The 15883-nt window shown below is 45.5% G+C and overlaps 1 protein-coding gene across 1 annotated transcript in view; it reads right to left on the bottom strand.

The window, feature by feature from the left end:
- The window catches only part of LOC8034764 (transformation/transcription domain-associated protein), a 127152-nt gene that overhangs the window by 10746 nt on the left and 100523 nt on the right, over nucleotides 1-15883 (bottom strand). The window contains exons 65-66 of the mRNA XM_040207274.3: nucleotides 15383-15490; nucleotides 6377-6601 (exon numbers count right to left, since the gene is read on the bottom strand). Coding sequence (XP_040063208.2) covers nucleotides 6377-6601; nucleotides 15383-15490 — 333 coding nt within the window. The remainder of the gene's footprint in view (nucleotides 1-6376; nucleotides 6602-15382; nucleotides 15491-15883) is intronic.

The raw sequence follows: 15883 nt of genomic DNA, 5'->3' as shown, positions 1-15883 counted from the left end.
ATCAAGATAAATGAGGAAATTAGAAACGCTCCGCGAGGTGCTGGACTTGTTTTACTAGGGTTCTTGAGGTGAAAACGGGTATAGATGCAGTGGCCTGTGAGTGAACAAAATATAACTTGCACGTCGTATAGTATAGGCCTTTTTCGGCATACTCTCGCCCCCAGCCTCCTGGTAAGCATACCCAGTATAGGCAAAAAAAAACAACAAAAAAACAAAAACATTTCCATTTGCAAATAGTAAAAAAATGAAGGGGTGACGAAACAAGAATGGGCGTTGGTTAAGTCCTCCCTCTCCTCTCTCTCTCTCCCCCCTTCTACAATAATGCTGAAAGACAACTGGGAGCCGGCTCCACAAGAGGGCCTCATCTCACGAAGAGAGCTGTCCATCTATTGCAATACGTAAAAAATTTACCATCTAGAATCAAATAAGGAAAAAACTCGTCATGGTGTCCCGCAGGGTTCCATATTAGGCCCTTTACTTTTCCTAGTTCATATAAATGATATGCAAGCATTCCTGGTTTTCCGGGGGTAATAATGTATGCTGATGACATTAATATTTGTTTTTAGTGAAGCAACTCCAGAATGCCTGGAGGAAAGGGCAAACACCTACTTTTTAAAGCTTTCAAAATGGCTGAGTTCCAATGGGTTACAATTAAATACAAGCAAAACAAAATATGTGATTTTTAAACTAGCAACAAAACGTCTTACAAACTCTCTTAAGATTACGTCTGAAAGTGATTTAATAGAATAAGTAACCAAGCAAATATTTCTGGGTGTGTGGTTTAACAAGAGCTAAAATAGAATACACACACAAGTAAACTAAACTCAGAATTATCACGAGTTCTTGACTGTATTTATAGAGTGGCAAGCCTTGTGCCGATGTGGTTAGTTGAAACATTGCAATACTCCTTATTTTTCTCCAAAATGTGTATAGAATTTTTATATGGGGCACAACTAGTACAGTATTTGATTACTGTAAATTACTAATCCTACAAAAAAGGTTCTATGCATACTCGAAAATTCTGAGTGAGAGAAGTACTTCAAAGTATTTAAATTAATTTATCAAAAAAGGTTATACGCCACCCCAGTCGCCACAGAAGAATTGCACCCATTCCGTCATGTTAAAAGAAGGGAACCCTATACAAGGACAAATTACGGATGGCAGAGTATACACTATGAAAAAATTAGTCTAATAAACAACATGCCCTCTAAAAAATATGCAAAACCATTCCCTTTATTTAAAAAAGAATGTAGAGCACTGCAGGTAAGCAGCGATATAAAATTTGTCTAAGCTTCCTAATCACAATAAAGCATTGTATTACACTTTATACCTTTAAAGTTCATCCTTGTTTTATTTGATGTGCCTGACTCGCCTTGTTATATTTTGTTGGGTATATACTAGTGATGGACCGAATCTGCTGAACTTCAGATTCTGCAAAGTTCGGCAAATGTCTGCGCACGCGCGAGAACACAACAGGGCCGTGGATTGCAAATGGACGATGTGCAGTCGTGCGGTTACCATAGTGCAGTGCACGGTGGTGCGGAGTAGTACTACCTGCGGTTACGGCGAGGTGTGGAGTAGGCAACATGGTAACTGTGCGTTTGTGAGTGAGTGTGGTTCTCTTCAGTATTTTCTATAGTATTTTCTGCCTCAAGAATAGAAGATTGACCTGTAATTTGCACAGTCCACTGCGCAAGTGACAAATGATGTGGTAGATTCCGGATAACGTGATTTTCATTTGGCATTTCCAGTGATGCAACGAGGTAGTTGAAACATTGGCCAACAATTACTTTAAAGCACTCCTCGCAATATAACATTTCTGTTTTCGGTTCAGAAGTAGTGTGTGCCAAAACAAAATAATATTGCTTTTTCAATTAGCGTTATTTCACTATTTTCCTGTATCTGCATAAAACTAAACACAGAACTGTAATGCTCTACGTTGCACATCCAACATTCCTAACTCTCCCTATCTTCCAAACGTTTGTGTGTGTCCTAACACCAGAAACTGGCATTTTAAAGGTTAAAATTGAGGCGTTGCAAATATGGGACGCAGACTTTCATGTAAAGCTGACGTCAAGTGACTCAAATCGAAAAAGAAACATGCATATTGAAAATAATAATATTATCTCTTCTGGTGAAGGCTCAGCAACCGTTGCATTCGTTTTCGCGCACAAAACGGTGACTCCCAGAGAAAGCAAGAACGCAACGTTATTGCCTTCATTTTAACAATGTACACACACGTGCAGGCTTGCGTTGATAATGCCTCAAAACCGAAACTCTCGTAGCGTGATTCGTGGCTGGGCCAAGCTCACTTCTACCCAACCTCGTTAACCTTGTTGTCACGCCACTTCTGCAAGGAGTGACTAAAATTACAAGTAAACACAAAAACGACACCGATACAATTATCTTGTAGAATATCACCTTATTTAGTAAAAACTGTGTCAATATGCAATATGCATCGCGAAATTTGGGGTTTTTCAAAAATCACATGTTTGGATAGAATATAGTCTGAAGTACCTGCCTGCGAAGTTTCAATGTCCTATTCGACGTCTAAGTATAAAAAAAACGATAAATACGATGCCTCCGCGACGCTCAAATCGCGAATCCAACGCAAAAAAATAGTCAAACTGCGCGCCCGCGTCGCTTCACGACCGATCGTCGGATCGCGGCCATCTTGGTCTTGTTGGGAAGCTGGTTCTCTTCCCTACGTCCTCATCCCACTCACTATCGCGACAACCTTGGAGAGCGTCCGCATTCCGCGGGTTTTCACGACCGGAATAACGATTGCTCATTGGCCCGCGCGCGTACGTCACGGGTACGTCGTGCCGCGCGCGCCTGTCATAGGCCAAGACGCGCCCCTTTCCACTTTTGCTCCTTTCCTCCTCTTGGCGCGCGCGCGCCTCCAGCAGCGCAAGGAGAGCGTGGAGAAGCGTCGTCTGCTTCGTTTTGGCCTGTCGCTTTGTTCGTTCCGCGGCTGAGTGCACGTTGTTTCGAAATCGTTTACGTTCGCGCGTTCGCGTCGGACATCGTTGGTTTCTCGCTACGAAGTTGCGGGAGTTTTATTTCGAGCGATCGAGATGCCGGGGGACTCTCGATTGAAAGAGAGTACGCGGCGGACGTTCGGGAGGAAGACGCGACGTGCGTGGAACAAGCGGAAGACATCACCTGCAAGTGCGCCGCTACGATCTGCGCCACTGCCGAACGCATTGGATCTGCCGGGACCATCGGCTAGCCTTCCCGTTGACGATGCTGCGGCCTCAAGCTCTGGTCCGGATGGCTCAAGTTTTGCCGGCACCACTCGCGTCGACTCTACCTACTACTCTACGGCCGAGCAAGCGCAGCGCGCCGAGCGATCGGAGCAAAGCAAGCGCGTTTTATCGGAGAAGTCGGCGACCCAGCGGAAGTTCGATCTGCTTGAAGTCAACGGATCATGCCAAACAAGCGATGCCGGGACCCAGTTTGTCATCGTCGACATGAAAGTCCTCAACGACCTCTTCGCGCACGCGAGGTGTGGAAGCTGCGGTGTGGGATCTCTCACGCTCAGCAAGGCCGCGGACAAGGAGTACGGCTTGGCCGTCAAGCTTGTGCTCGTCTGCAGCACTTGCGACTTCCAGAAGAAGCAGTTCTCCTCTCCCAGGGTTGCTGGAACAGCAAAGATCACTCCCTTTGAAGTGAACATGAGGGCCATGAAGGGGATCCAATCCATTGGCAAAGGAGTGACAGCCTTGGCAGACTTCTGTGCCTCCATGAACATTTCTCATCGGGGCCTGCACCACAAGACGTACCAGGGACACCTGAAAACGCTTGTGCGGGCATGTGAGAATGCAGCAACCGACAGTGAAGCCGCCAGTGTTGCTGTCGTCAAGGGGCTCTACACACGCTTTATGAACCCCATTGGCAACATCGATGTCATCTTCGACGGATCATGGATGACCCGAGGACGCAGCTCCCACATTGGTGTAGGCTGCATTGTGGAGTTGTACTCTGGCCTCGTCATCGACCATGTTGTGTACTCCAACTTCTGCCTTGGATGTGCCTTGGGACCGGAGCCCGAGGACGATGGCTACAGCGACTGGTACGCAACCCACGACTGCCAGAGGAACATTGACTGCAATGCTGGCCGTATGGAGGTGGAGGCTGCGCTCACAATGTTCCAGAGGTCTCTGACCAAGCATGGTCTCCACTACACCACCATCCTTTCGGATGGGGACAGCCGGACATTCCATGCCTTGTCTGAAGCGAAGGTTTACGGCTTCATCAAGATAGAGAAGAAGGACTGCGTGAACCACGTCCACAAGCGGATGGGAGCTGCCTTGCGCAACGTTGTTGAGAAGAAGAAGGCACAAGGCGAGTCACTTGGTGGGAGAGGAAAGCTGACACAGGAAAAGATCAAGAAGATCACTAACTATTACGGCTATGCTCTCAGGAGCAACAGCCATGACGTTCCAGGGATGAAGAGGGCGGTGGAAGCCACACTCCTGCACATGACCTCCACAGACGGCGCCCCAGACCACAGCAAGTGCCCCGAGGGAGCGGAGTCCTGGTGCAAGTACAACAGGGCCTTGGCAAACAGTGAGCCTCCGCCGCCGCACAAGAATCCTCTTCCGGATTGTGTTCGGGCTGCACTGGAGCCAGTGTTTGAAAGGCTCAGCAATGAAGACCTGTTGGCACGGTGTAGTGAGGGAAAGACGCAGAATGCCAGTGAGAGCCTGCATTCGGTGATCTGGACGCAGACTTCAAAGAATGCGAATGCCTCCTTGGACAGCGTGAAGAAGGCTGCGGCTGAAGCTGTTGCTGTCTACAACCAGGGAAGGAGAGCGACCAACGAGTCCATTGCTGCAGGCCTGGGCTACGCCACCGGTGACTGCCTTGTCCGCCGAAGCATCGAAAAGGACAGTCTCCGTTTACGTAAAGCAAACGCGGTGCACCAGAGCAGCAGTAGCGTGAAGGAAAGGTTCTCCAAGCGACACCAGGCAGGAGCATCACGAGATTACAGCCCAGGACAGCTGTAATGGCTTTTTCCAGTGCCATGTGGAACAAAGGCCCTTTTCAGGGCCAAACAAAATTACGTTTGGAGCTTGAAACTCTTGCTCGCCTCTCCCATTGTCCAAAGTTGTCGGCTCATCACTTTAGAAGCAATTTTTAGCCTATATCAGTAATTCTTCACGATTTTTGCAATCTTCTCAAAAACAAATTATTGCAATTTTTAATATTATTTGTTCAGAATGCACTACACTACATCTTGATAACTATTATTGCATAAGGGTTTTCACATGATTTATTGTAGTCAGCGTCGAAACAGGAAAATGTGATTTTTATCAACATTTCACTCGTTCTTTACTTCTTTCATATTTTTTTCCTAATGTTCCCATAAATGGATTACATCATCTTTTATGTCAAGTTGTTCATGAAGACTTACACTACACCTTGGTGGCAATTATTATTTATCATTGTTCACACAATTTTCTATGTTCAATGTCAAAACTTTAACTTTGATTTTCTCATCTTCATGTTTTTTGTCAACGTGCTTAGCCTTACGGGGGTTTTCATGAGGTTTTTATCGTAGCATTTTGAAACTTTTTATACCGTTTTATTCAGAAAGGACTGGACTATGGAGTAAAGCTATTTTTTGGCAGTTTATAATGACAACGAAAATTTTATGATAAATAATACGACCTCATTAGTGTCATAATTAGCATAATTAGTACATTTTTGTATTATAATGTAATTTTGTGAAAATATAAATAGCTTTATAATGCATGGCAGACCTTTAGCTATGCATCTACATCAATAAAAAAAAAATATTTTTGTTCGAAATGGCCTTAACGACCCGTAAGAAATTAACCAAATTAGGCAACACTATTTTTTATAACTTGAAAACTAATTGAGATATTTTGAAACTGATTTCATATTTGAAGTGAGGAAGAAGGAACACATATGCACAGTGACTTTCATTAGTATAGCTGCAAAAATAAAATAGTCCATTTTAGAACCAGTGTCTCGCCTTAAGTCTGGTAACAATGTATTTTTGCCAAATCTTTGCCGAATCTTTAGAAAAGTTTGGCTAAAGTTCGGCTTTGCCGAATCCCAAGGTTTGGCGCCAAACTTTTGATTCGGCAAAAGTTCGGCCCATCACTAGTTTCCATAAAATGAGAGACTGTGGAAACTTTTTTATGGAAACTGTTCAGTTTCCATAAAATGAGAGATAATGATGTTTGTTATTGGTGTGTTCCTTAGATGACTTGTTTTTCTTTTTATGCTGATTATAATCTGTATTCTCGTGTTTTGCATTCAGTACACATCTTATCCTTACATACTTGGCTTTTATTGTGACTGCATTTCTCGCCTGGGCAGTAAGAGCCGGAAACGGGCGCACCTGCTTGTAGACGTGGAGCAGGGACACGGAGGCCGGGTTGTCCTCGACGAGTCGCATCTGGGGGCTGACGGCCACCACCCGGGGCACGGCGAAGTTGAGGAAGCGGCGTGCCGTCTCCTTCTGCTTGTCCAGGTGGTGGTTGAGCATGCGCAGCAGCTGCAGCACCCGCTCCTCCCGCCGGGCGTCGCTCAGGCAGGCGTCGTTCACCACCAGGTACGGGTAGATCTGCACACCAGGTGCGCCTCGCGCGTTTCTTTCGGCACTGTGCTCAGAACTCCCACCTAGCGGCAGCCTTTCCCGCTTGAAGCGGCGTCACCAAGCGAGATTATAGTAGTAATGCACAAGCTACTGCTATACTGTAATATTCCGAGTCATTACAACACCCCCCTGCCACCTGAAATTTAAAAAAAAGTGGGGCGGGCCATGTCTCGGTGGGTAAGCACAAAAAGTTAAAAAAAAAAAAAAGCTAGAAAAAGGCCAGTTTTTCTGTACGCATCTAGCGTGGCTGCACAAGAGATACATTAAACACAGAATTTGAATTAGTTTCATTGGTTTACCTGTGCAAGAAAAGCTCATGAATGTTTTACTATCGCAAAGTCCGTTGCTTGCACACGCGCGATGAGTACCGCCAATCGGCATACAGTGCGAACGTTTGTTCCGTGAAAGCACGTTTCTAAGACCGCTATATTCTCTTCGTTAGTATATAAAAAAAAAAGAAATGACCGCATCTCCACGTGGTGAATGATGTTGGTTGGGGCGAAGCTCTGGTGGTGCTGATGATACTGATTTTGTTCATAGGTAGTGCTGATTTTTTTTATTGCTCATACGTAGTGCTGAGTTCCGAGTTGCGTTTCGACTTTCTTTATTAATAGACCACTTACAACGTAACCGCTTATAGTGCAGGACCGGGTATAACGCGGCTTTTTTAAACCACCGGTTCGCCTCCCATACAACTCCATGTAATTACATACCGCTTAAAATGCAGGCGCGCGAAGGGAAATACCGCTTATAGTGCGGTTTCTGCAACTGCCCGGCGACCGCGCCGACACCGGAGCAGCGAGCACGCTTCCCTGTGCGACACTAGATAACGGCGCGAGCCGCAAGCGGCACTTGCGGGGCAAGAAGGTTGCTCGAAGGAGCGGGGAGAAGCGAAGAGAGAGGCTTCAGTTGCCATAGCGATGGAGGGACGCACGCACGTGTCGTTCACGTGCGTGCGTCCCTCCGCTGCATTGGAAACAACCGCAACGACAGACCAACCGCAGGTCAAGGAGAAGTGTTCACGCGTGTCGCATGCCGGTCGCAGGCCGGCTGCTTCTATCCGCAAACATGGCGTCGGTTGTGATCGTCGATGTAGACGGCATGGTGGAAGCTCATCGTTCTGCGTAAAAGCGCTATGCTTGACTGTGAATTTTCGTTGTGTGTTGCTATGGTAACCCAGCACGTACTAGAAGGGAAGATCCACCTACTCGTGCGGCGATGTCATGGCAGCATTCTCAAGATGGCAGAAACGCCCTTGTCGTGTTTGTTTACTTCGACTACAGTGGTGATTTCTAAACATTTGTGTTTTCGAACATCGCCCGGATTTCTTATTTGGAGCATTTCATGCCTGTGCTCAAGTTGAAGGTATTACTGGCGCGTACCGCATAAAGGATGCGAATTTTCACGCGTTTTCATCACCGGAGAAAAGTGATTAGGGTTAGCAATCCTGAACGCTCGCAACGTTCGTCCGAAACCCACGACGCCGTTAACAGGTTGAGCCAGGCAAAAGCCGCTCATTTCTTTCAAAATGTGTGACACACTTGAGAGAGAAGTGTACTAGTCTGGTGAAATAAAGACTTGCCTCAAACTAAGCTTTATTTTTCATCTAACATAAAATAAATTGTTTTACAAAGGTAAGTTGTCTCATGACATGCATTTTGCCCTGAAAAATTGATATTTTGGTTATAGCGCGGTACCGCTTATAGTGCGGATTTTTGCGACTCCCGCAACATACGTTATATGCGGTCTACACTGTATAGCAATACTAGGTCTATTCTGTAGTTGCGGCAGTGATCAACCGTGAAACCGAGCGGTGCACACACTTGACGAAGAATTGCCCGGCCCCGGACATTCTCCGCCTATCGGGTGCATTGAGGTGAACAAACACGCCGTCGTCTGAGGTCTGCTTTCGGACAGTGAAATAGTGAAAGTGGCACCACGAACACGGAGCTCTAAATCGGACACTCTACAAACGTCTGCGTGCGGCAGTCCAGCAAATCTTAATTTACCCGTCAACTTTGTCTTAAAGACTGCACAACCTTACCAACCGCAGTCGCAACGTTCCGGGAGAAGGAGCGGGTTCGCAATGACCTTACTTCGATGGAGACGGACTTTGACCTTACACTCCGCAGTTACATTCCAGGATATAAAGACATTCGCTGACCTCGCGATCCCTGAATCGGTTACTGCTTGTGTTAGCTTTCAGACTTTGTTTTTTTTTGCCCAGAAAAGCTTTTTTGTAAGAAAAACAAAGTTTCATTCTGTTATCTCCATCGTTTTCCTTTCGCACGCATGTACTACGACTTTGGGATTGTAGAAATCGGGGAGCAAATGCATAAACAAAGAGGAGTGTCTCTCCCTCCTTCGTTTTACTTCGTCACGGACGTCCTCCAACTGCAAGGTCTGCAGTCGCATCATTCGGGTGGGATACATGTTCACGGATCGCGGAATCTGCGTTGGGGTATTTGTAAGGGGTGGGTGATCGCAACGTTTTTTTTGGAAATCAATATTTGCTCAAAAAGTGGGGTGAACGATGACTAGGCGATGGGCAATGACCCAGGATATTAAGGTAGACACTTTTCAGCAGCTGTGTATGGGTGCAGCCCATAACTGACCTTCACTTCTTTTTATTCTTTCATTATTTTCGCTTTACTTCGTCACTGTGGTTGTGGGGCAGGTTATTGACCTTTTAGACACCTCAGTGTTCTCGTCACCAGCACAGATATGTGATTTTGTCATTACTAATTTCAGTGTCTGGGCATCTGGGTAGGGTAACAGAGGATCAGTTAAAATATTAAGGTGGGCTAGTTGGTTTAACATATTGAATTAAAAAGCGCAAAGGACAGACACGGACATGAGGTAGACAGGACAGCGCTAAATAGCGCTGTCCGGCCTCCTTTATGTCCGTGCCTATCCTTTGCTCTTTTTAATTCAAGAGGATCAATTATTTCTGCTCAAATCTGGCACATGGAAAAAGGATCTATATGGAGCGATGCCTCCTGATGTAGTAAAGATATTGTTTGGTAAAACATACTTAACGATAGAAAGGTCCTGCTCTGTGAGCTTCCGGAACAAATAGAGAAATAAAGAAGGCTGCCCAATTATGAACTCGACCATATTTTTACAGCTTAGAACTGCCACATCGCATCTCACGTAGACGGCAAGATTAAAAACATCTAGTGATGTGCAAATAGAGAATTTCAAGTTCGAAGCGAGTTCGAAGCGAATAGTGGCTTTGGCTGAATATTTTCGAATAGAATATAGAATATTTTTTTCGAGCCTTTCACTACTGTACACCATTCTTAAACGAAAATTCAGCTGAACTTGTGAAGGTTGTTCCTCACCTTCCACTTGCCCACTTCTAAGCTCAGTTAATCTTAATATGCATTATATTTACAAACTGTGGCATGTGGACAACAAATTTGTCACAGCTATCTTTATTGATGGAGTTAATAAATCTGCTTGCTATATGCAAATACTCTTTCCTCAATTTCAACTTTGACAAAAAAAGAAAAAAAATTTGCTGTGGCTTAGCTCGGCTGTGCCAGGATATACATAGCGTGAGCTTATGCGCACAAAATGAGAGGCGCTATTCGCGACTCCAGCGACCTATAGGGGGCGCCACCACCAAACAAACATGGCGGCTGAGTCCAGGTCGCGGCGGCTCGGCCGGGCCGCCTGAATGGGTGGCGCGTTCAATTTAACAGATTTTCTTTTGTTTAATGCCCAACTTTATAGGTATTTGAACTGAGACGGTGAAGTGTAGCCGGTGCAGATAAACTTGCAAAGCATAGTTTTGTTTTGCCGGTGTTTTTTTTTTTTCTTTTCGTGTCAAACTTTCGTTTCGGAGATTTCGTTCAAAACCGAAACTATGGGCTCCGGAGAGACGGTAATATACTAGTCAGTTTTGATCATCTAAGGAAAGCGGCGATAACTATAGAATTGTTCCACAGATAGTAACTTTTCAGCTAACTCGCATGCCTCGACCATGCGACTTATCTGTCCGCAGAATCGAGCTTTTGTGCGTATCCGCGTTTACGAAACAGCTCCAGTCGTCTGCTCGGCCATCAACACAGGCTGCAGGAAATTTACGAAAATTAAGCAACCACTTTTTGAGCCAAGGACCATGTTAACCCGCCGGCGCCCCACTAAGCAGCTGATACTCGTATTTCAATTCAGGTTTTAGTAGCAATCGAGAAGTCATTTTGATGAGCGGGTTATGTATTATATTACGTACTATGGTCCCACTAAAGCGATATTAGTATATCCTTCGGGTTGAAATATGAGCTTAGTTGACTAGCTATTAGGTGAGCTGCTGAATAAAAGTATATTTGACAAACGAAGACATACTACTTAAATTTAGCCAAATGGTTCTATAGCCGGCAGCACAGAGACAAACTGAAGAGAGTCTTCATTGAAGATCCGCGCAGAACCTCTCTGCATTGAACTTTGCTTCGAATCCTGAACGGAGAAAATTAGTATATTTTTTGTGACCGGTCAACCTGATCAATGTAGACGTATATTACTGCTGGCTTCGACGTCCTGGTAATATAAATATTGGAAGCGCGATAGGTCAAAATGCCGTGGCAGCATCTAACGTTGCGAGACTTGTCTCCCACCTTTTGAAAACAGATAATTTCCCTCATTCGTCATTTGCAGCGAGCAAGTTTTCCTGAATCAAGTAATTGCAAAATCAGCCCAACTCCTTCAGTGTGGTCCAGAGGCCTTTTCGGCGAAAAGCAGCCAAGATGAATAGCCAACGCACCGACCGGCGTGGGTGGCTCAAACTTGAAGCTAACCGAACACAACCAAACTCAAGAAAAGCAGCTATCGAACCTTCCCATTCACTTGACTGCAACATTGATGTTCCCTCCAGTATCAGTTACCAAGCAGTCGTCACTTTGAATGTGATTCGAGACAGACAAGAAATCAAAAAAGTTTTTCCGTGATTTCTCCCCATCCAAGAAATCGAAAGCACGCAACCGTGTGCTGTGGAGTAAACAGGCTTTCAAACACGTAATAGAAGAAAACAATTTACTGAGGCCTCACCACACTAATGATCACTCAGGCAAACTTAAGAAATATTCGGACCTTCGTCAAATTACATTGTTCGCCACCGCGCCGACAACACGTCTCCGCGAAAGCCACCAGAGACGCGGAGGGGCGTGGAGCGACCTGGACCGGCTGGTTCCCGGTTTTCCCGCTCGGCGGCGTCCGTTTTGCTGGAGTCGCGAATAAAGCGGCTCCGGTGCAGCGTCAGACTTGGCTACTGCGCAACGGAGGCGCACAGCTGGGCACGCGGCGGCGCCAGTGCGTCTGCTGCGGCTATGACGTCACTCCTCTGGAATGTGCAGACCGGCGAGGCACGCGCAGTGGCGGCGGAGCGCGCGGCAGCGGCGGCTTTGACGGGCCAGCTGTGCGCCGTACGACGTCACTACGCCTCGCGCTTGCGCAGCACGGAGCATGGCTCATTATGCGAGCCACGCGAAACTGCTCAACCTCCGCCAGTGTAGCTCATGCTGCATGCTTCTTGTATAATCACAGTGGGCTTCTAACCAAGCACCTGTACACTGCGGGAAAGCAATACCTCTGGAGTCCGCGAGCTCCGCGGTTTTTCCGACTCCATTTCACTACCGTAAAATCCCGTAAGGACACCCACCCAAAATGAAGAGATAAATGGTGAAAAACATGGGGTGGGCTATCTTTGGGGATGCCACAGCGAAACTTTATAAAAAAAATAATGATAAGCGCCGGGGCACCCGCTACAAACCACGTGACGCGGGAACTGATATCGCAGATCGCGGACACAGCAAATTCGCATTTCACGATGCGATAAACACGCGGGAATTCGCTACAAACTCCCGTGCCACGGGAAAGGATACTGCAAGTGACCGACGCAGCAGATTCGCGTTACACGGTGCGAAGAACTGACGGAAACCCGCCAAGAACTCGGATCTCACGGGAACGGATACCGCAGATCGCGGACGCAGCAGATCCAAGTTTCATGATGCAATAAAGATGCGGGAACCCGCTACAAACTTGCCTGTCATGGAAGCCGATATTGTGCGCAGATTGCGGACAAAAACACGGGAATACTCTACAAACTCAAATGTCACAGAAACAAATACCGCAGATCGCGGACGCAGCAGAATCGCATTTCACGATGCAATATACACGCGGGAACAACTTGCGCGTGTTACTTACAGGTAAAAATCGATATCGTGCAAGCAGATCGCAGACAAAAACACGGGAAGCCGCTACGAACTGGGGGAACGGATACCGCAAATCGCGAACACAGCAGAATTGCATTTCACGATGCAATATACACGCGGGAACAACTACAGTGTTATGCTAGCCGATATCCCGTGCAGATCGCAGACAAAAACGCGAAAACCCGCTATGAACTCGCTTCTCGCACACACTGGTACCGCCGATCGCGCCGTTGATGCGCGATTCCCGTCGGACATCACTTGACATCCGACGGGAATCGGGGGTGGGTTATGTTTTGGAATTTTTATGTTACAGATATTTAGCCAGAAAAACGGGATGGGCGATCTCTGGGGGAGGGCGCCCTTATGGGATTTTACGGTATAGGCAGCGCCACTCGTCTTCCAAATGGCAGTTATAGTGAGGGTCAAAGATGAGTGCCGATATACCAGTTGCTGATCCTGTCTACTGTGCTGTCTTTTCACTGAGTGACACAAATGATTCCTCCTTACACCAGGAAGCTAGAATGTTATAAGCGCAGGTCACCTCTTTATTCTGAAAACAAAAATAGTGTTTGGCGTAATATTTACGCTAGGAGGTACGTTTTAATTCAGGAACGAAACCGAAACGAACCTCTATTTTTCTTTCATAAGCCAAGATCTGTCTCACAGCGTAATTATTGAGCTAAAAAAGTTGTTCACGGAAACCTTATTTTGTGACATAGGTGCTTCATCCAGGGACTTCAAAATATTTTTGAGAGTTCAGTGTCCCTTCAAAGACAGGGTCTTTAATTTTCTATTTGTTGAAAAAATCAGTGCTGATATTTGTGTTTTCTTGCTGCCTTCTCTCGCTCCGATAATTATCATGTGAAATAATGAACTGCAGGCCTTTTAATGGGGTTCTGGGGTATTTAGATGACGAATGGCTTTAACATTATTCTCAACACAAGAATAACAGAATCAATCTAAATTTTACAAAAATATCACCACGGGTGATGAGTTCAGAATATGTTCACAAAACCTATAAATTAGTAAACGCTGTTCTCACTACAACAGCCCGAAGACGGAATCCGAGTCAGAGAGCAGGAGTGTGTGTGTTTTCTTCAAGCAACGAGTGATGCATATTACTTTATATTACACCCAGTGTTTGACTGTTTGTCCATCTTGATAATGACTTCAAAGTTTTTCATATGCTAAAAAAATAAATGAGATCTTTCTAGAAATGTTACGGTTAAATGGCATACTTTTGGAATTGTAGAGTTTACTGGGGGCTTACATTGCCTCAATTCGTATTAATAATAATATTTATACAATTAAAATATTTTTATACACAGTTTTTCAAGCTCTAATATAGCTTGTTGCTTATGATCTAATTTCAAAAGCGCGAACAACTATGGCAAGCAAAAGAGTGCAAATTAAAATCACTGGTGCCAATTTCAGTGTGTTTAATTAACAAGATATAAAATAAAAACAGTAAAATAGTCTAAAATCAATGGAAACATTTTAGCTAATCTGAAAAATACATGTAAAATTACATTAATTGTGCGTAAAGCATACGGTGCAGTCAAAGTCGTGACTTTTGACAATTGGCAAAACTTCCCAAGTTGCTGCCAACCCTTCTGGACAAAAGGCCACCCTTCCTTCCCAAAAAGGATTTTATTCTTAATATTTTTTTTTTTAAATACCAATATGTCCTGAACTTCTGCTTTCTTTAATTTTTACACACTTCGAAGGAAGCGTGTAAAAATCTCCTTCGAACCTCCAGTTCGTAGGAACACCTACCTGTTGGCACGTCTGCTCACTGCAGCACGTTTCGTTGGCATTGGAAACCGGTAAAACAGTAGCGAGTTTTAACATTGTGTATACAAACAAATGCAAGTGCTGTGTATTTGCACTAGTCTTGCGTGTTCCACACTGCGCATGCGCGGAGCCCAAAATTGCGGTATTGGATGAGAGCACGGCAACGACGTGCAAGCACAGAGTGGAGCATGCAACTCTAATGCAAACGCATGGCGCTTGTGTTTGCTTCTATACGCCATACTAGAACCCTCTAGAGAGTTACAATCTCATACCGGCTGTAGCACTTCATTGGGACAATGAAGAGTGTTGCTTGCATTCAGCAATGACATTTCGCGAGCCATGATCGCGAGCAGTCCCGCCGTGCCTGCTGAGCAGGAGAACCGTAGGACCCTCACTAGAGCGCTTCCCATTTCCGCCGAGGGAGGGCGAGCAGCGAGCTGGAGACGCGAACTGCCTTCCCGCGGTGCACAGGTGCTTGGTTGGAAGAGCACTCAACATGGCTAACTTGCTGTGATCAACACTTCGAAAAGTAAGAATATCGCTGTTTGTTTCAAAGCGAATATTGAATAGCGCGTTATTCGAAACTGTTATTAGAAAATCTGAATATTCGAAATTCGAATACCAAGGCATATAGGTGAAATGAAAATCACAAAGAAAGATGAAATCACGACCCTATGAGTCAGAAGCCGTGACATTTCACAATGCAATGCTTCCTTCAGAGCGAAGACCCCTGCCGACTCACCTTTCCGTTCTGGCCCCGTATGTAGAGCCTGCGTGCGGCGGTGTTGTGCTTCTGCACTATCTCCACGCGAGGCATGAAGCGGGCGATGCGCACATAGTAGTGGTTGTTCTGCGGGCAACAGAAAAAATGGGTCAATGGCGACAGATTGCTAATGACAATAAAAAAAGCGGAACTGGCACTTCCAATGCCGTGTTTGCTTGTACTATAATATAGTAAGAAAGGCAGAAAGGTGCACAGCAACGTGCCTACAAGAAACTACCACCTACCATAGAAAAATTATGTTTGATATTTGTGAGTTGCACTATGACAGTGATCCCTTATTCTATTGGGAAGTAGTGTGTAAAAACCATGTCATTCTTTAAATGTGGTCAGAAGCAATTAAGATTATCATTATCATTATTAAATTTGAATTTTCACCGACAACGATAGTAACAGAGGACAACTATGCGGAGCGCAAATTCATCTGCTTCGTGCACAGAGGTTGCGATGATGTCAGAATGC

Source organism: Ixodes scapularis, unplaced genomic scaffold (genome assembly GCF_016920785.2).
Source record: "Ixodes scapularis isolate PalLabHiFi unplaced genomic scaffold, ASM1692078v2 PGA_scaffold5__190_contigs__length_132052651, whole genome shotgun sequence".
Taxonomy (NCBI): Eukaryota; Metazoa; Arthropoda; class Arachnida; order Ixodida; family Ixodidae; genus Ixodes; species Ixodes scapularis.
This window is presented reverse-complemented; position numbering and strand designations above follow the sequence as displayed.